We start from the raw sequence: 20,467 nt of genomic DNA, 5'->3' as shown, positions 1-20,467 counted from the left end.
GAATAGTATGATAACCAATTCCTAATTGAGCAAGAAATATAATTTTTGGATTTTTGAGCGGGATTAATGGATATGAGATAGAGGCTGCAGAGACTAATATAAATTTCATATATGGTACTTTAGTTTTTTTTTATTTTTTTATTTTACAGTGTGACATTATCACGTATTAGATAGGTTGGATGTATGTTGTGATTTTGGTATGAGAGACTTTTATGTAACGAGAGACTTTTATGTAATGTTTTTTAAATTAAGAAACTTTATGGTAACAAAATGAAGATAAAAAATAAAAATGCAACAAACTCCAAAGTTGAGGGACAACTAGAAAAAAATTAACCAATATAATTTTTTTTTCTTGAATTGAAAAAAAAAAGAAGCTCTCTAAGTATAACGGTCATAGCCCCCCTTATTTTCCAAACTTGAAGTGGATTGGTATCTTTGATTTAACTAACTCATAGGAAGGGACCTACCACCAAGTCTAAGATGATATCTCATGAGATGCATCATTGGACACTTTGCCACTAACCCATTTATACTCTTAAATATAAACAATATTTAATCATCAATGTTGGTATAGAAAGTCAAAACTAAAATAAAAAAAGACCATCTTATCAAACTAACCATTAAGCTTGCACGATCGGTGCTATTAACCAACATACTATGGTAAATTAAGTTTCAAAAATTTGATGTGGGGCACTTGAAGGTTACTTCCATATAAGCATGAAAGAAAAAAATAATAATAAATACTATTTATGTCACGACCCAACCTATGAGCTGGATCGGCACTAGGAACTGTGCCAGTCTAAAGCCCCCAAGACCCGTAATAAGCCTAATTATTCCTTAATCCAATTCTAAGGCCCATTTGGGCCCAATTTCAAGAATTCAACCAGACAGAGTCCGACCACAACTTGGACCATTTAACGGGGAGTTTTTGACTCGTTCGACTTGTAAACACAATATATAATAAAATGGGGAGCTCAGCTCACCCTCCACATAATCAAATGTCATAAAAATAAATGGAAGCTCGGCTCCCTCATTTAATCTAACCATACATGCATTTAATAAGTTTACTGGTTCAACATGATAATTATATTACAGACCCAATCAAATAAATATTTCTAACATATGCAGAATTATAAGAGTTAACAGAATTATACAAAAATCATAGACATTAATAGACGACCTGCGAAGAAGAAAAACTGGTTAACCACAACAATAATCCTCCTGTAGCCTGGAAAAATAAATGAACAGGAGTGAGCGTTCGACTCAGAGAGTAAAATATCAATTTTAACCATAATCTCTATAGCTATCTAAAGCTAATGCACCTGTGGAGTGAAATGCAACATCGTCATAAATTTCATAGAAGTCACATTAAAAAGGCAATTTGGAGTACTCACACACCCGATAATGTCAAACAATACATATACGGGAGCTGATCCCCTACACAGCCCTCTTAATCCAACCTCTGCCAGCGAAGATCTCAAGCCGAACTTTCGCTTAATAAACCAAATACGGGGTTCCAGCGAAGATCTCAAGCCGTGTCTACCCATCTTGTCCATATCCAACACCATACCACATGCACGCCAACGCACGCACACTGCTCCAAATTACCACAAACAACACCCATGGCAATCCATCAATTAAGAATGCAATATAAAATGTGCCTAATGTTTAACTACATAGATATCTACTTATAAGTGATGCATGGGCATGCTTGAACATATAATAATATCGAAATTACAATTAAAATTAATATTTTACTCACAGACTCAACCGAAGTCAATATGGCAGCTGAGCGGAGGAGGAAGGCTGTCCCGGCTCACCTGACAATTTTTATTACAATTATTTAATACATTTTACTCAATACAAACTGAGAAAAGATCAAATATGTCCTAAGTCGTGCCGAAAATCCAGTAAAGTCTCCCCTATACCTAAGACCTACCAAACCTGCAAAAGGGCTTAAAATGCACTTCTATATCAACAAACCATATACCCACAACTCAATCACATCACACAGCCCCTCCTGGGCCCATCCAAACAGTCATCAATCACAATATGTAAAATTACAGTTTAGTCCTTATAATTTAACCCGTTTGCAAAAACTCTCCAAATAAGTTCTAAAAATTCTAAAACTTTGTCTCGCGATCCTTAGCATTATTACTAAGCTAATGCAAAAGGAATTATAATTTTCTAATCTACCACGAATATTTTATGAATTTTTAATCCTATTTAAGTACTAGATAATTAAGAAAAAGTAAAGTTCGTGTTTACTTATGCCGATTCCGACCTCCAGAATGTGCTCGGTACATCTGACAATGAAATCTCGACCCAATTCCAAGAATTTTTCGATAGCCTGTCTGTCTAGCCCAAAATTTACAGACTCGGGCAACCATTGAATTTCTGCGAATTGAAGGTACCTACACGAAGCCCACAATACGGTGGTTAGTATATAAATTTTACGGAATTTTCTAAGCTCATTTAGTGCTAGAAAAAATACTACGAAGTTTCATGGGACCCACTGAAAAATTGTGTCTAAAAATTTTGAAATTTATATTGCCGCGAAGCTCTCAACGAGTGGAGTGCTCTAGTACTATTGGTTTTCTCTTGGGGTTCATGGTTTGCGAGAAATCTAGCCCAAAAATCAAAATGGGCTAAAACTTTCAAGACAAAAATTGGGCAAACCGCTAGATGGATTTTGGTGTTCTTAGTGTGTATGGAAAATTCTCGAGGTGTAGATGTGTTTTGACATAAGACCATGCCCAAATAGTGGCCGGATCGGCCGGATTTTGACCAGGAAGCCGAAACAAGCGCACACAGGGGGAGCTTCGCGCGTCATTTTCAGCCACCTGGGGCGTCGGCCGGCTGCAGGGAAGATGCCTGGAGGTGCGTCAGCGAGCTGGGGAGGGCTGGGTGGTGGCTGGCCGGTAAGGGGAGGAGGGAGGAGAGAGAAAACGGGAGAGAGAGGAAGAGCGACGAGGCGCACGGAAGAGGAAAGAAAAAGAAAATGGGCCGGTCCGATCCGATCCAGTCCGGTTCGATTCTGTCGGTCCGATTCATGATACAAAATTTTAAATTTTTAATTCTGAAAAATTTCGAGAAAACTCAAAAAAATTCGTAGAGTCTAAATATGTTTTTAGTTTTACCACGTGGTCTTTAAATCAATTTTTAAAAATCATCAAAGTTTTATATTTTCAGAAAATAGAACCCGATTTCTAAAATCCGAAAAATTTCAAATAATTTCCTAAAATTTAAATAAAATAAAATATTAATATTTACTCACAAAATAATAAATTTAAAAATTAGGGGTGTTACAATTTATTAGGAGAAATTATACATTAATTATATAATACAATTGTGATTGTGTGTAAGGAAGTTTAATCAACATGAAAAACTAATAAAATTTTCTTTTTTCATATGAATAGACTTTATTTTTAGTAATTCTTAAGACTTCACATTGAATAATATTTTTAATTATTTAATTTTTGAATAAAAAAATTCAATTACAAAATAATTAAAATATGAAAAACAAAAATGTTGTTTCACATGAAATTAATGTGTGAGACTAAAAGATAGTTTTAATAACTTAAAAAAGGATTAAATTATATTTTTTTTTAAAAATGAACATTATTAATTCATTTTTAAAAAATCATTCACATTCTAACAAGCATGAACACTCAATCAATCTATACATGCTATATTATATAAAATTATGATGATTATATAAAATAATAATTTATTAGTTTTCTATTGATTGGATGTATATACGTTCCGGTGTATGCGAATTTTCCTTTAGGAAAACATACATATTGAGAATCAAGTACCAACTAATAAATGGTGTATATATATATACATATGATGGTGAGTTCAGGATACAAATTACAAGAAATATATAGACAATGAAGAATGAATTCAAGGAAACATATGGCGGAAAATCCAGTAATTCGGGCAAAAATAAATCACAATTCACAAAAAATTCTGTTGCCAACCACATGCAACGAGCGTCTTCTTCTTCTACTACTACTTCCAAAGTTTTTGACATTTCTCTCTTTGTTTGATATGATTGTCGGCAGTAATATATGAATCGCACAGTACAAGCAGACATAAGAAAACCAGAAAGGTGTAATATTTTCTGCAGGTCTTGTGCTGTATAGTTTATATGCTTAGGCAATGGTTGGGATGTTAAAGCAGTCTCGTTTTTGTGTCTCGCAAAATTTAAATGCGCATATGAATTTCAGCTGTATTTCCTTTTCATTCATAAATAATTGGATTGGGTTTTCAAAAAAGAAAACAAATATTAAAGGCCTGCTTTGAAAACGGGGCATGTTATGGTAAATTGAGTTGGGCCCAGAGAAAAAAAAGGTCCAAACCCAATTTTTTTACAAGTGGGAGGAGCTGAAAGCCAACTGGTGAACCATATGACCCTTCCAATCCAATGGCATAAATTAATTCTCTTTGTTTTCCCTTGGCCACCCCATGCATTGGGCCTGCATATAAAAACCCCATGCCATGTCAATGTCGTCCAATTGGATAAATTAAACTAGCTGATGCCGAATGCAAGATTAGCAAAAGACACTTCCTCCAGCATACGCATATCGTATCCTAACCATGGAAAAACAAAAGGATCCATATCCAATAATGAGACAGTTTGTATATATAGTTGCTATTTCTGTGTGATATGAAGTAAGGTTAGGACCCAGCTCTCTAATTATATTAACATTTCCACTTGTTATTTTGAACGAAATGGGTAAGCTGGATAAAGACGTTATTGTCCTGGTCAACCCATCCCCACAGAGGACATCTGAAAGAGAAAAACTTTGTATACATGCCGGACTCATGGCTCATGAGTCATGATGCATGACAAATGGAACATGTAGCCCTTGTCACTAACATATTGCTTTCATCTTTCTTATAATTATTGGGGTTACTGTTTTTTGTTTGTTTAAATACTTTCATCGCCCACTTTCTTCCACCTTAATGCTTACTACCCACGTCTAGGATTCCAGATTTCTGAAAATTTTGTGAACATGGAAGAACTCCTTCCCCGTCTCTTTTATTAAGATTTCAAATTCCATGCAGTTTTCTTGCTATGGGATTTGCATTTCTCTTTTTGTTATTGCCATCAGCATGCTTTCCATATCATATTAAGTCTACTTTTCGGGTCCATTTGAAGATAAACTATACACATCGGAACTGAAAGATTTGTAAGATAATAAAAGCTTTTCTTGTTCTTCTTCTTCTTCTTCTTTCTTTCTTTCTTTTTTTCAATTGCTTTGAAGGTTTCTTGGCAGTTTTTTATGAAAATTGGCAAACAATGAGTCCCAGCATGAGTCCTAGACTCTCATTTTCTATTGACTTTTGTCAAGAGGAAACCATTCCAACACCTCTCCAATCCCAATCATGCTCATCAAATTTCAATGATTTCGACTTTTGTTTTCACTCCAACGAAATTAATCTAGAAAGTTCATCTGCTGATGAGCTTTTCGTTGATGGGAAGATCCTTCCTGTTGAAATCATGAAAAAGATTGCTGCTTCACAAGAATTACACCGACCCATAATTATTCCATCACCTTTCCCACCTCTACGTGCATTTGTTGAATCTGCTAGTACTAAGAAGGATGCTGATAAAGATTCAAGGCATGAGATCTCCGAGGGAATGAAGAGTTTAAGCAAACACAATGAAGCAAATCACAAGAACTTTATTAACCAAGAAATCAAGAAAAAGATTACTCCCTTGAAGCAAATACAACAACCTGTAATTCCACCGCCCTTTCCACCTCTCCGTGTATTTCTTGAAGCAGCTGGCATTAAAGAATACGACGTTTATGAAGATTCGAATCATGAGAGCTTCAATGAAAGCAATATCTCATGCAAAAAAGAGGAGTATAAGAAGAAAAACTCAAGATCATTTCGGCATGTGAAGAAGAATACTAGTATGAATAATAACTGGAGTTTTGGTGCTTTGTGTCCTTTTCCACTTTTTTCTCGAAGCAAGTCTGCATTGAAGACTGCAGGGAAAAGAGTAGCATTGTCAAAAGAAATTCAGAATCACAAGCACAATTCAGAGAAATTGAAGCCCCTGGCGCTGGCGCATTTGCAAATTTCTTCTCTAACAAGTTATCGTCATCAAAAGCCTCTTCGATGAAGAATTTGAACGACATTCACTTTTATATACCATTGAAGAGTTATTATTATTATTTTTACAGAATCATAAGCTTTTATATACCATCAAAAGCTTCCTCTTATTCTTGGAGAACTCAAAATATATTGGATTTTAAAATTTTCTTACATATACTCTCAAAAATTCGAACCTATGAAGTTGTTAAATTTAATTTTATGGGTTTAATTTGTTAGAATATTTATTGTTTTTAATTTTTTATGGTAGTGAGGTGTGTTCTTAAATGGATCTGTAGATGCATGTTAAAAAAAATAGTGCACTAGAGTATTTAATAATATATATATATGTATATCACCAAATCAAATGGTAAAATCTCACCCCACCGACACGAATGCACAGAGAGGAAGCACAAAGCAGAGGCCATGTTGATATTAGGGGCCATTTTCCATCATGCATCTTATGAGACATTTCATCCTATGTAGTCCCTACCAAGGCTGTAAAAATGTTTCATTTCTGGTAATATTTCCATGGCTTGGCGAGCTTACCGCATGAAAGTTGGATGAGCGAGACGATTCCTTACGGCTTTCAACTAAATTATTTGGCTTTTGTCGCTTTCTCTGGTTCCTGCTGTTGGCATTCACATTTGTTAACTGCGCCTCTTTAGTTGGTGGCAGTGCCAACAACTCAATTTAACACCTGAATTTTCTGCTATTTCGGCAAATAATTAATTTTTATATACATAAATGGACGCTAATAGGTTATTAAGAGAAGTTCAATTAAAATATGATATAAATCATCCAATTAAATTATAATTTTATAACTTATTTAAATTTCAACTAAAAAAACTTTGTCTTAAAAAAAATGAACATTTAAAATATAGTGTTTTGATAATATAGTTTCCATTTTCCTTGGATTAAGGAAAGTTGAAAAGACCACAAAAATCACATCAAAGGTACAAATCAAATCAACAAAAAAAAAAAAGAGCAAGCAAAAGTCACATGTTAGCACTGCAAATTTAACCATAATTATTAAAAAAAACAAAATTACAGTGTTCTCTTCTCCTCCCATCAAAAGTTTAGTCAAATCACTCACTGTGTCGATGTTCTATCAATCCCATCTCATTGCCTAAATCTATTCAGTGTAATCTTTTTTAAAAGTATAGTATAAAAATTAAATAATATAAACACACAATTAATTCAATAAAAATAGCATTTGAATTTAGAGTATCTTGATTTTATCACTAATTTTAGCATTAAACCATCTTTAATAGCAATCATCCGTAAGATAAGTATCTATAAAATATTAATTATAATTGTAAATGTTATATATATATATATATATATATATATATATATATATATATAATATTACGATGAGTTTTGACACCTATACCATAAAAAAAGAGTTATTGTCATTAAAGAATATAATTTATTATAAAAGTCATAAAACTATTTATAAATAAAAATTATTTGTTTGACATTTTTGATATAAATGCCAAATAAGGCATTTTCATCATAAGGCAATGATGTTACTTTTGAATTTTAGGTAATATTACTTGCAAAATAAAAAGTTTAATTATTTGATATATTTTTTCTTTCAAAGAATTGAATAGCTAGACAAAAAGTCAAAATTGCAATTGGTCAAATTTTTTTTTTCAAACTCAATTTTGAATATCAATCACTAGAAAATATATTTAAAATTAACTATATTTTAATTTTAAAAAGTGACACTAAAACTTTTTAAAGAGTTTTTGACACTCATAATATTCTTTAATTATATAAACTTTTCGAAAAACTTTTTGATACTTTATAATTATTTTTAAATGTTTAATTTATAAAATGTTTTCATATTTTTATTATTAATATTATTTTTATTAATTTATTATGAAAAATATATAATTATAAAATTTTTATATGTGAGAGATATATAAATAAAAAAAATTTATAAATTTATTATTATTTTAAATTAAATATAGTATCAAACTCATAAATATATTCTTTTATAAAATTTATTAAACGCTTAAAACTCTTTTCAAATCTTTTAACATTTACATATTTATCTTTTACTTAAATTTATGAAACAAAAATTTTAATTTTTAGAGCATATATTATTTTAATTTTAAAAATTTCCAAATTAAAACATATATTTGGCATTTGTATTTAAGTTTTTTTTTTAAAATAGATTTCACTAATTTTTCATGCTTTATATTGGAATTAGTTTTTTGCTGGATATAATTAATTAAAGACGGATAAGCTGGATTGTGGGATTAGGCAAATATAATTAATTCATGAAGGACCTGGTAATTGAAGCCTCTATGAATAGCTTACGCGTGTGTGCATGCGTGAGAGAGAGAGAGAGAGACGAACAAGGACAAAACATTCATTGTCTTATTCTCAGTCTCAGAGTCTCACTCTTCCATGTTTGACCACTCCCACCTCTCTCTGCTTCACTGCCCGTGGCTTCCTCTCTCTCTCTATCCTCTTCTCGAGACGACGAGCAGCCCCTTTCACTGCTGGAGCAGAAGAACCTTTTCTTGTTTGGTCTCTGTTTCTTTCTCTGTGATTGTTTTTTCACTGCTAAAATGGCAGCTTCCTAATCCTCTCCTCGAGCTTCATTTTCTAGGCCTTTGCACGAATGGAATCCATCTATCACATGATTCTTTTCTTCCCCTCCATTATTGCTTTTATCCCCCCTCTTTATTTCATCATCCTCATCGTTTTGAGCAGAGAATCACTGCTGTTTGCGATAAGCCATGTAGTAGATACAAAGCTAACTAACCCAAAAAAACAAAGAATATAAATTTATTACTAATAAACTTCTTTCCAGTTCTTTTGCATCATTGGATCGTCGTTTCGTTCCTCTGTAATGTTCTGTATTTTTCTTTCCCATTGTATCATTGTACGGCTTTTCTGTTTTCTGCAGTGGTTTCGTGTTTTCTTTACGTTTTCTGTGCTCTAGTTTGGGAGTGAGGTCTACTACATTGTGTTTTCTTAGAGTGTTTTGGGAAACCTGGGATTTTCTCATGGATTTTGTCGAGATTTCTTGGCTTTTTCTGTATGGAGTGGATTTGGAACTTGAGATTTGAGCGTATTTGGTTTTTACAAAGTAATTCCGAGTATTTTTGCTGTGGGTTTTGGTGATCTTAGTCACTCATCGTCTTTTTCTTACTTCTTGGTTTGGACTTTGGAGAGATGAATGAATCTACGGGGAAAACGACATCGTGTCTGGCGATAACGGAGAAAAGGCCTCACCGGCCTGGTGGTTGTGTGGGCATTTTCTTTCAGCTCTTTGATTGGAACCGTAGATTTGCTAAGAAAAAGCTCTTCTCCAAGACATTGCTTCCTCCAGGTTTCCTTCTCTTTCGCTCAAAACTGTACACTCATTATAGGAACTAGGAATTACCCATCTGGCCAATTTATATTATTGATTTGTTTTCTTTTCGCTAATTGCATTTTCTTCAGCTCGTGCAAAGCAGTCGTCAAAGAAGTTTAGAGGGGAAGAGAAGATGCCCAAAACCAAATCTCATTTGGTAGGCTTTTTTTTTATTTGCTTACCATGCGTTTTAGGAACAGCTAATTTTCTACTCTATCAAATGGAATCTGTGGGTACTTATGCTTGTGCTTCACTTGTGTAGATTGCCGATGAGAACAGCAGGGGGTTCCCCAACGTAAAGAAAAATGGAAGCCGTAGTGATAATACAGAGCAGAAGCATGAAATGCGAGCCGCCGGTTTGGTTGCTAGGCTTATGGGTCTTGAATCTTTGCCTGCAGTGCACCGAGGGAAGCACAAGAAACTTTCAAAAACTCCTCCTTGTGATGTTAGAGAAGAGAAATTTGTTAATAGTCATAGCGGGTCTGATATGGAAGTTGTGAACTTGGAGAAGGGAAGCTCTAAGATTGAATCTAGGCCTCAAAAGCTTCAAAAGACTGGCCAGTTTGAGAGACGGGCAGTGACTAAGTTTGGAGCTGAGGCTTTGCAAATTAGGAATGTATTGTCGAGAGCAAGAAAGCATCATCACCCCAAGCTTGCTTCACCAGTGAAGAGTCCTAGGATTTCCTCTTCCAGGAATGTGTCTAGGGCATCCAGATTAATTGATGCTGCTACTCGGATTTTGGAACCTGGGTTGCATGCTACCAGTAGAGCAAAATGTGCTCTTACTTATTCAAGTTCTACGAATTATGTTCCCAAGAACGAAGTTTTGATGGATGCAATGGGATTGGGAGTCGTTTCACCAGATATACTGAAACAACATAGAAATGATGTCAACTATAATATGGGTGTGGACAAGTCTTTGATGGGGCAGACTTCTTGCAAAAATTGTGGAGATTTGCTTGATGTGGTGGATTCTAAACCGAACGTGGAGGAGCAGCCATTTGTTTGTCAATCCTCAGCTGCAAATGTCCCCAATAACTCTTTGCAGGGGTTGGAGAGGATTAAGCCAAGGCCAACCAATTCTTCCCCTGAACAAGAAAGGGATGTCGCTTATCATAGAAATCAGGTTCAATCCGCTGAAAGACTAGATAGCACAAGGGCTTGTAGTGAACTCATCTCAGATAGGAAACCTGTGTCTTCAGAGGGCCAAATGTCACGACAATTGAAAAGCCAACAGTGCAGGCCTCAAAAGGATCAGCCTTCTTCTATTGCTTTCCGGCAAAGGACTGAGATCCGAAATGAGATGTCAGTAGCCAAGGGTAGAATTCCACCAAGAGCTAAATTAAACAATCTGCAAAGCAGGAGAGCTTCTTCAGCTGCCAATGCTATTACCGGAGCTAAAGATTTTGTTGCTTTGAACAGAAGTTTAAGCAGTCGCACCAGGCCAAGAGTATCCAACAAGGCAGATAATTATGTGGTAGATAAAGAGAGAAAATTTTGTAGCAGGCGAGATGATTCCTTGTCGCAGTTAAGGACCCCAGTGCGAAAGAGGAGGACTGTAAGCGTCAATGCACAACTTGATAGTACTGGACTTGTTGATTCAACTTCTATGAGACAGAAAAACGTTAAGTGTGATTTTGTGAGTGGAAAAGAACTGGAGCATAATGCTTCCACTGCAGACCGTGAAAGCATCAAAACCAGATCGGCCATTCAGGGGGAAGGTCATAGAACTAGTGGCAATAGTAAGGATGATATCTTATCTTTCACATTTAGTCCCCCATTGAGGCATAAAAATTTCGTTTCCTCAGGGCTGAAAGATATGAGGGATCACATTGATAAAAATACTTCTCAACCAAGAAAGCTACCATCTGATGAAAGTGATGGCCAAACATCTTTGCAAAGACAAGTGCCATTGAGAGGAGATACTTTAGGGGCACTTTTGGAGCAAAAACTAAAGGAATTGATTTCTCAAGAAGAGGAAGAATTGACAAATGGAGGTGCCATTCATAAGAGATCAACTGCTATGATTTTGCAAGAACTAATATCAGCTTTAACTTCACAACAGCCTTTTTCTCCAGATGGTCATATGGTCAATGCAGAAACAACTTTCCAGGTTTGTTTCCTTTCCATCAGCTTTGTGCTGCCTTATTCTAGTTATACTGTATTTGTTATCAAAACTATGTATATCTGTGCTTATTGTGGTTTGAGGCTTGTTAAAACATCAATGCATGAAGAGAAATTGTGAAAATATGTTAAGATTTGTAATGCCTTTGCCCTTTTTGTCAATAAATCTTCTGGCTATCTGAACTGTTTTAGCTTGCATGTCTGTTGTGAGAATGCTGATTCTGTTGCTTCATTTGAGTGGGTGAAGGTAAATAATGAAAATGGAGTAACCAAGATGAAAGATAATTATTTTAGCACAGTTGAGAAAATGAATATGGTGGGAATCTAGTGAAAGTTGATGGTGGAATGGTGCAACGGCTTATTTAATGTCTTTTTTACTTTTACTTCTTATTGGTTGCAACCTTCATTTTCAAAGCTGTCAATTTTGTCAAATAAGGAATTTCAAAATCACAGATAAGATGTTTGAAATTTATGATCAATAGGGCATCTGCACTTCTGGAGGCTTGTGATAGTGATATTTATTGTTAATGCTGAGATGTAGCACTATTTTGGTAGAAAATTTAAGTATGTTCATGTACCAAATGGGGCATGTAGGTATTTCAATTCACTGTTTGGATGACTCGTAGCACCTTACAACTAGGCTCGGATTATAGATGGAATTATTGTTTTAAATGACATAGGGTACCACTTTGGTAAACATATTCTGATATTTATCATTCTATTGGCCCAATTGAACAATCCTATCTTAAGTAGAAAAAAAATAATAATAATAATGATAATGCTTTCACCTTTTATGAGGGTAGATTTCTTTGGTTGGCTAGCATTTGTAAATTACTTTTCTTTCATCCTTCAGAATTTGGTGGTGTGCTCTGATCTGGTGTGATATGCCTTGCTAATATTTATTTCTGACAAGTTACTTTCTGTTGTTATTCAGACGGAAGGAAGGGTAGGAGGAACTTCAGTTGGGTTTTCACATGATGGTGACCACCACCTGAGTCCTGGATCTGTTCTTGAAGCTCCATTCTCAAACGACAGTTGCTTTTCTAGCAGTCTGGATGATAGCTCAGGTAAGGAAGTTGAACTTTATGGGAATGCAAACAAATAAACTTACAAACTGTCGTGATTAAATGCAGTGAAACTCTTTACGAACAATTTTTTGCACTAGAAGTTTTGTTTCTTCACTTACAAATGGCATTCTTTTTCATATCATGCTGGCAATCTTCATATATTTCTTCCATATTGGCTTATGGTGTCAGGGCGTAGGCTGCTCTCTGACTCCATGGATTACTCATGTGATATGCTACAACCAATAGAAATTGACACTGATCTTCTGGATTCTGCAACCTCTAGAAATGGATGTACAAGTACCAAAATAGTGACTGATCTTCTCAACCGCATTTCTAGAATATTACTGAGCATCGATCTTGCTGATGGATTAACAGGAAGCAGGCTCACCTATGCCAAGGAGGTGATCTTGGATTCTGAGCTGTTGTTCGGAAGTGCAGCTCAACGTAATTCAGATAGAATGAAAAGTTTCCTGAGAGGTCCTATAACCATTCTATTTGGTGAACTTGAAACTCATGCTAGTGCCTCGTGGACAAATTTCAATGCCCTTGGTTTTGAGGAGAGCAAGGAGGGTAGCAAAGATAGTCAAGTTAAAAGGTTTCTTTTTGATTGTGTGATAGAATGCTTTGATTCAAAATATAGCCGGTACTGTAACTCAGGATTCAAAGCATGGAGAGGAGTGCCCTTGTGCATGAATGCAGAAATGCTGATTGAAGAGGTTGGGAAAGAGATCAGAAGGTGGACAAATTTGGCTGGGATGATTCCAGACGAGATAATAGAATGGGAGATGAGTCATTCCTTGGGAAAATGGACGGATTTTGAAATTGAATCTTTTGAAACTGGATCTCAGATTGATTGGGATATACTTCAAGTTTTGGTTGATGAACTTGTGACGGACTTTTGCGGTTGCAGGCTGGGTTACTTGTGAAATGCCCAAGCGTTTGTAAGTTTCTTTTTGTTAGTAATGGAAATTGTCACAAGCTTAACCTGTGTCTAACCTGGGAGTAGCATGGTTGTCCAACGTGATGGATGATTTTTAAAATGGCTATTGACTTTGTAAATGCTTGCCTGTATCTGCATTCTTGGATAGTTACCTGTAACTTGGTTTGACATGGAGAAACTACTTCAATGGTCTTTTGATTGAAAAAAAAAATTGAACATTAAGAATTAACTTAAATTAAATTTTATATATTTTAGTCTTAAAATAATAAAATAATTTTCAAATTATATTTTTTAATATTTAAAATAATTGTTTTTCAAAGAAAAGCAACTTTTTTTACTCCTTAATGTTAAATGAATCCTTAGTTAAGAAAGGTTCAAAGGCAGAAACTGCTTCAATTGATATCTTTTTTTTTTCCAAGGTCAATTCCCCAAACTCCATTTTTACAGGGGGGTTTTTGCACCAAACGCTGCGGGTAACATGCCAAAATCAGAGCAGAGTAACATCCAATCCTAGATTTTGAACGTAGCAGTTAAAAATGGCATATCTCATCGACTAGCATATTATTGAAAAATTAATAGGGTTTATAAAGTTAATATGTCTCCAAGACGATTACAAGTGAGGAAAAATTATTATTTAATTTTTTTATTTTAATAAAATTAGTTATTTAATTTTTATATTTTATCTTATTTATTCCTTATAGTATTTAAGAGTTAATTTAAATTTCATTTAATCACTATAATTTAAAAAATATAATTATATATATATATTTTATTTTTAAATCTTAAACTATTTAATTTTCGTAATAACAATCTCTCTTTTAAATATATTAACTCATAAGCTATACTGAAAAATTAGAAAATATATGAAAAAAAATATGGAGACTAAGAAATATATTTACTAAAATAAAAAAATTAAATAATTGATTTCAATAAATAAAAAGGGCCCTAAGTGATAATTTCCCCTACGCTTAGAAATTAGAACCCATGTTTTGTAACTTCGAGCTTGGTAGAGAGACTCTTTCTTGGAATCTTGTGGTGAATTGAGGCCGACATGCATCGGGGAGTGGGGGCTTTCTGTAAGTGGATTTTCATGGAGGACCATTTATTTAAACTTCAAAAACAATGGTCTGACTTTGACTGGAATTTGCTTTGGTTGGTGTGATGAAACAGTAAATGATCTATACTTGAATAACCTTGAAACATCTGGGAATAAAACACAATCCATGCAAAATATTGTATCATTCTGTAAAATAACTAAGCAAGCAAATTGGGCACTAGAAAGACCGCATTCAATACACGATAAATTTGTAGTGTTATTAGTGTACCGTTGATATGATCCCAAATTGCATTAGATGCACCAAAACTTGGTAGAAATACTAAAACATGGTCAATGCACTTCGAAATCTTGTCAAAGAGTACACAGATACAAGTTACAGAAAACCAGCCTTCATTAACAATGAAACCAGATGACATCGCATTTGAATTCAAGTCTTGAATATAAAAACTGGTAGCCTAATCTTGAATACAAGTTGGCCGGCCTTCAGCCTCATGAACAGTAGTCAATCCATCCTTCCCTTCAAGATTGTCTCTTTAACTTCAGTTGGGGTACTACAGCATAACATTAAAAATATGTGTTAAACTGACACCAATTACCAGCGAATGCCAGAAGGGAACAATTTCTCATCCACAGAGATTACAATGTGCTTAATTGTTAAAACTTGATTTATGCATGAATATAGAAAACTCAAGGACAACATGCACAAGGAACAGAATAAGTAAGACAGCAAGTGTGCACTGGTCATCTCATGGAAATTCCATGACTACTGACTAGTTGCAAAAGGTCAGTTCCATCAACAAAGCTCATAGAATGGCAGCAAATATACAAACTAACGACCACTTTCTAGTCTCCTAATATGCATAATATTTCTTCAATGCCACATTTAAAAACAACACTTTTGAGTTTTGGCAAGAGAAAAGAATGGAAAACTTAAATTTTCATGCAAGAATCGCTGATGCAGTTGCAGTCCTACAGAAGGTTGACCATATTCAAACAAAGAGTAAGGTACCATTTGGCATTAAGAAAATCAGTAGACTTCTACCATATTTCGTGCACATCTCCTCTCAAGTTGATGGACTATGACTTCTTCCAGAATGTTTTAGAACATCGTGTGGATGAATCTCTAAGAGCAAAGTTTAATAATATAATAATCTAAAACTCAGCTATATAAAATCGTCATTAGTTTTTTTCTCTTTCTGGATTCTTCAAAAAATAGATGATTGGGAAAGAACCAGTAGGCAAGTTTTGAGAGCAAATCAGCATTTGCATAGTGGAGAAAAATGCTTCTACAAACATGGGTACAATTTACTGCTAGAAAAAAAAAAATTGAATAAAGGCTTACACAATGTAGACATATCCTCCCCAACCGCTCAAACAGTCCCGATCTACTGACGACAGCAGCGCTTGAGACACAGTTTCAGATAATTCCTCAGGTTCCTGAACAAATGGTTTTTTAAAAAGAAAGAGTTAATCACACTTCCGTTATTTGACACAAAGTAGAGCAGTCACGGTATTAGTGATCAACCACAAGACAGCAACCATATGGTATCTTCTTGACAACCCATCACGGCTTCCTGGTTGTTTATACTTTATAGTGGCTTGTTTAAAAGCTAAATGAATAGAATAGATTCTACTGGAGCCAATACTAAGGACCCAGTAATATAATTGGCACATGCACCAATTTGTGGGCACTCTATGCAGTATGTCCGAGAAAACAGAAGAATGATGTACTGTGCATAATCATGAGAAGTAATTTGAGTAACTAACCATGTCAGGCTTGAACATGGCTTCACAGGCACCATAAAGTCACTCTGAGGCTGTGCCAGCAACAACAAAGTCTTTTGCAAGTTCTCTGCAATTGAGAAAGAACAAAAATATAAGCCACAAAATAGTTTCATTACAAGAAGAAGTGTATACATCAACCAAAAATCTGATGAAAGTTTTTAAAGATTAAAATAAGAGAGCAAGTTTGATTTATTTAGTAACGCTCCATACGCTGATTACATGTAAAAACCATCACAAACAATAATATCAATAAGACAAGCTTGTGCCCGCTAACACTCAGTGAGTAGACTTCATTGGCAGTCCCACCAAAATCAATAATATTGGAAAAAAGAAATCCAAGAATGTCCCATAAGTGGGATTTCCTAGTTTCCCTCACAAGTCGCAGCTTTTGTTCAAATTATGAGGTGAAACAAGAAGCTGCAGCATCAAGGAAATAGCCCATAAAGTAACAATTCTGGCTCTAATACAAAATGCCCAGTAGAAAATTTGCAGAACCTCATTAAATGAACTAGAGAAACTGAAGGAAACATTAACAAATGTTCTTAAATTTGACCGAACAATGATGAAAACAAACTAGATTAATGATGGCATCGACACAATCACATTTTAGTTGCTACGAGAATTCTGCAAGCTGAGACCTCTATAGTTTCAAATAACGAAAAGAGAGAGAGAGAGAGAGAGAGAGAGAGAAATCTATCATACTTAGCTCCAATTGAATCCATTGTGCAAATAAATGGTTTGTCTTCATCACTTAATCCCGCAATTACAGGTTGGCAGAAATAAGGACCAAACCTGAGAAAGAGCAGCAGGTTCATTTACTTTCGGGGTATGTAAACGAATTGTGCTATTAGGAGACTTCGAGTGGAACCACTTAAAATAGAGTTATGTAACAAGCCTTTTCTCATAAAGAAGAGCAGAAACAAGACTAGCAAATGTCTCAGGCTTCATGTCCCTCTCTTCTCACAGCTGGTACAATTTCTGACGAAAAACAAGCCTCTGATACCTACATATTATACACATTCCAACCCCTAAAAAAAGCATAGACAAAAAAAACCAACACCAAATAAAAACCAATACACACACGGACAAGTGTCAAAACAATGAAAATTCATAAAATTGAAATGAGAAGCAATAAAAATAGAGGCAAGGGCGAGTGAATATACAGGGTTTGAGCATCGGTGGCTAGACCGGATAGACCAAGAAAGAGCCTGTCGTGGATTTTATAGATTCTCTGGAAATCAGTAGCGATAGTTTGCGCTGAGCACCGAGTCGCCGATCGCTCGCTATGGCAAAGCAATTTTTGCCCACCATTGCTATGAGGGCACTTCCATTATACTCGAAGATCTGAAATTCCACCAGGAAAATGATCATATCATGTCTTCGGTCTTCCTCTTCCATGAGTGCATGTGATGTGTGGACACTAAGTTGTAGTTGGCATAGAATAGGCTTTAGCGTAATTAATTCTATTTAAGGCTTTAAAGCGTAATGAATCTTATTTTTAAAGTATTAATTGATTTCATTAAATTATTGTAATGTTATGACAATATACCTTCATAATATAATAAAGTTTGAAATCTACAGACAGTAAAGAAGATTTTGAAGAAAAGAAGAAAAGAAGTAATATTAACATAGTTTTGAATTGAAAAACTCATCCATATTTATAAAGAATGAAAAGTCATGACACATTTTCTAGATAGACACATCTATTTATCTCTAATAGGTACAAATGTTTGTGTAATAGACATGTCTGTTTATTAAAAAATACTTATACAAATAGTTGTATAGACATATATGTTTATTAACAGACACCTATACAAATAGTTATGACTTTTTATATAGAATAGACATGTCTGTTTATTAACAGACACCTATACAAACAATTGTGACTGTTGACTGTTTGTATAGAATTGACATGTCTGTCTATTAACAGATATATCTACTTGTTAATAAATACATATATTCGTAATTTATTTACGAAAATTATAATATGATAATTATTTTATTTCACACATATACGTGTCAAATGCCATAATAGAATAATATATATTAAATTATATATATATAATTCTATACATATTTCACTCTTGTCATTCCTTCATTTTCTTATATTTTAACAATATAAGAATTTTTTCTCTCTATACTGTCTAACATACAAGCTATTTATAATAATCCCCCACTTAGCTTGTATTGTTAAATCCTATTGTTTTATGCATAATAAAAAGTATTTTTCGATTTAAACTTTTCTTTAGTGTAAGTATTTTAAAGTTCTAAAGAAATCATGGTGGCCTTAGCTTAAACTTAGATTCTTATTAAATAGAATCAGAAATACTATACACACGAATCAATTAGTTCGACTTAAAAAGTTCACCAAAATTTTAGCACGAATATGGCCTTGTGCTACCTCCTATTTTCATGAACATTTACAAAAGTTATTCTCACTTTTGTTGAAGCGGCACCACTTCCTATGTTCATATAGGTGAAGTTTCTTTTGTATTAATATTAAACTTCATTAAGAGTATAAATACTCATCCTCATTTCTTTAACTTAGTACACTAAGTACTTAATTATAATATTTACTAAAGACTTGTTGTTACCCTTTAAACTTTATTTAGTAATAATACTATAAAGTAGGGTTCCCATCAGTAGTAAATTTAATGGAATATTCTAAATCCTAGTAAGCACATGTACTTATGATCATAACTCTCGATAGCCCTTTTATTAAAGGATTTGCTAGATTATTATAGGATTTAACATAAACATAGTAATAACACCACTAGAGACTAATTGTCTTACATTTTCATATCTTAAGCTTATATGTATATACTTTCAATTGTATATTTTACTATAAGTTTTAACCATCGTGATTTGACTATCACAATATAAAGAAATAGATATAGCACAGGTTGTGGTCACAACTTAATATCCGATAACAAGTTTCTCAGCCATTCTACTTCTTTACCAACATTCGCCAAAGTTATAAATTCGGATTCTACCATAGAATGAGTTATACAAGTTTATTTCTTTGATGCCCAAGAAACAAAACCTCCACCTAAAGTGGACACCCAATCAAAGGTTGACTTATTATCCTTATTACTACTTATCCAATTGGCATTTATATAACCCTAGGATCTCCACCATATTTGTTTCACTAGTCACCTTATTTGTAGAAATAAATTGCTCCATAACTTGTTTAAAATGAGAGTATTCAATAATAAAGAACTAAGCTAAACTTGCACATATACATAAGTGCATACTCATTTGTCCTTTTGTCACTTCTTACAAATGACTTGTAAGGTTCTTATATTTACTACTCAAAATGTATCAACATTTTGGCCAATAAATTCATCTCTTCATACATGTAACTATTAAGAAGAATTACATCTTTTTATTTAGTTATATCTTTTGGCCAAGAGACATAACTCTTTGCATGAATAGAACTCTTTATATGATTTTAGCACATTTAAAAATTTATCACATAATAATCTATAGTTTATAATTCTTTTTTTCTTAATATCCAAAAACCCTTGAAATTTCTTTCCAGTATTTCATACTAATATTATTAGTATAACTTGATAATTTAAATACTGCGAAAGCAATATCAGGTCTAGTGCAATACATAGCATATATTAAGCTATCAATAGCATTAGTATACTTAATTTGAATAATTATTCTATCAAAATTTTCAGTCAATTTGTAATAAATATCATATGGAGTATTTGCTTCCCTCAATATAATGAAATTGACAAAGAGTAAAACCCCCACTATATTACATCTAGGTAGTTTAGGCAAATCCCTCAAGGATAATAACCAAAATATAAATCTAAACAATAATTTTAAAATTCTTCCAAGAATAAATTAAAAAATAATAATATTGATTGTAGGTAAAAATAAAGAGAAGAGACAAAAAAAAAAGTTAATAGATTTTTGTTCCAAACTGCTATTTATAAAGCATTTGCATCTCTTCAAACATATACAATAGTTCACTTTGTATCTATTAGAATAATTATATC

The 20,467-nt window shown here is 33.8% G+C and overlaps 2 protein-coding genes and 1 pseudogene across 2 annotated transcripts; 2 read left to right on the top strand and 1 right to left on the bottom strand.

The window, feature by feature from the left end:
* The first annotated feature begins 4,873 nt into the window (after nt 1-4,873).
* Nucleotides 4,874-6,272, top strand: LOC110661124 (uncharacterized). Its single transcript, XM_021819691.2, has one exon. The coding sequence runs from the start codon at nt 5,309-5,311 to the stop codon at nt 6,137-6,139; it is 831 nt and encodes a 276-aa protein (XP_021675383.2). The 5' UTR covers nt 4,874-5,308; the 3' UTR covers nt 6,140-6,272.
* Nucleotides 6,273-8,516: 2,244 nt separating this feature from the next.
* On the top strand, nt 8,517-13,746 carry LOC110661125 (uncharacterized). The gene is made up of 5 exons (XM_021819692.2): nt 8,517-9,460; nt 9,574-9,641; nt 9,747-11,597; nt 12,543-12,675; nt 12,865-13,746. The coding sequence occupies exons 1-5, from the start codon at nt 9,304-9,306 to the stop codon at nt 13,599-13,601; spliced, it is 2,946 nt and encodes a 981-aa protein (XP_021675384.2). The 5' UTR covers nt 8,517-9,303; the 3' UTR covers nt 13,602-13,746.
* A 1,079-nt stretch (nt 13,747-14,825) lies between these two features.
* Nucleotides 14,826-17,872, bottom strand: LOC110661126 (proteasome subunit beta type-3-A-like; annotated as a pseudogene).
* Between the last annotated feature and the right edge of the window lie 2,595 nt (nt 17,873-20,467).

The sequence above is a fragment of the Hevea brasiliensis genome, chromosome 9, assembly GCF_030052815.1.
Source record: "Hevea brasiliensis isolate MT/VB/25A 57/8 chromosome 9, ASM3005281v1, whole genome shotgun sequence".
In the NCBI taxonomy this organism is placed as follows: Eukaryota; Viridiplantae; Streptophyta; class Magnoliopsida; order Malpighiales; family Euphorbiaceae; genus Hevea; species Hevea brasiliensis.
This window is presented reverse-complemented; position numbering and strand designations above follow the sequence as displayed.

Bases quoted from the DNA above. Each gene is read 5' to 3' on its own strand.
- LOC110661125 (XM_021819692.2), top strand. From the start codon at position 9,304: ATGAATGAATCTACGGGGAAAACGACATCGTGTCTGGCGATAACGGAG. The intron at 9,642-9,746 runs GTAGGCTTTTTT...TCACTTGTGTAG, and splicing joins CCAAAACCAAATCTCATTTG to ATTGCCGATGAGAACAGCAG. The intron at 11,598-12,542 runs GTTTGTTTCCTT...GTTGTTATTCAG, and splicing joins ATGCAGAAACAACTTTCCAG to ACGGAAGGAAGGGTAGGAGG.
- LOC110661124 (XM_021819691.2), top strand. From the start codon at position 5,309: ATGAGTCCCAGCATGAGTCCTAGACTCTCATTTTCTATTGACTTTTGT.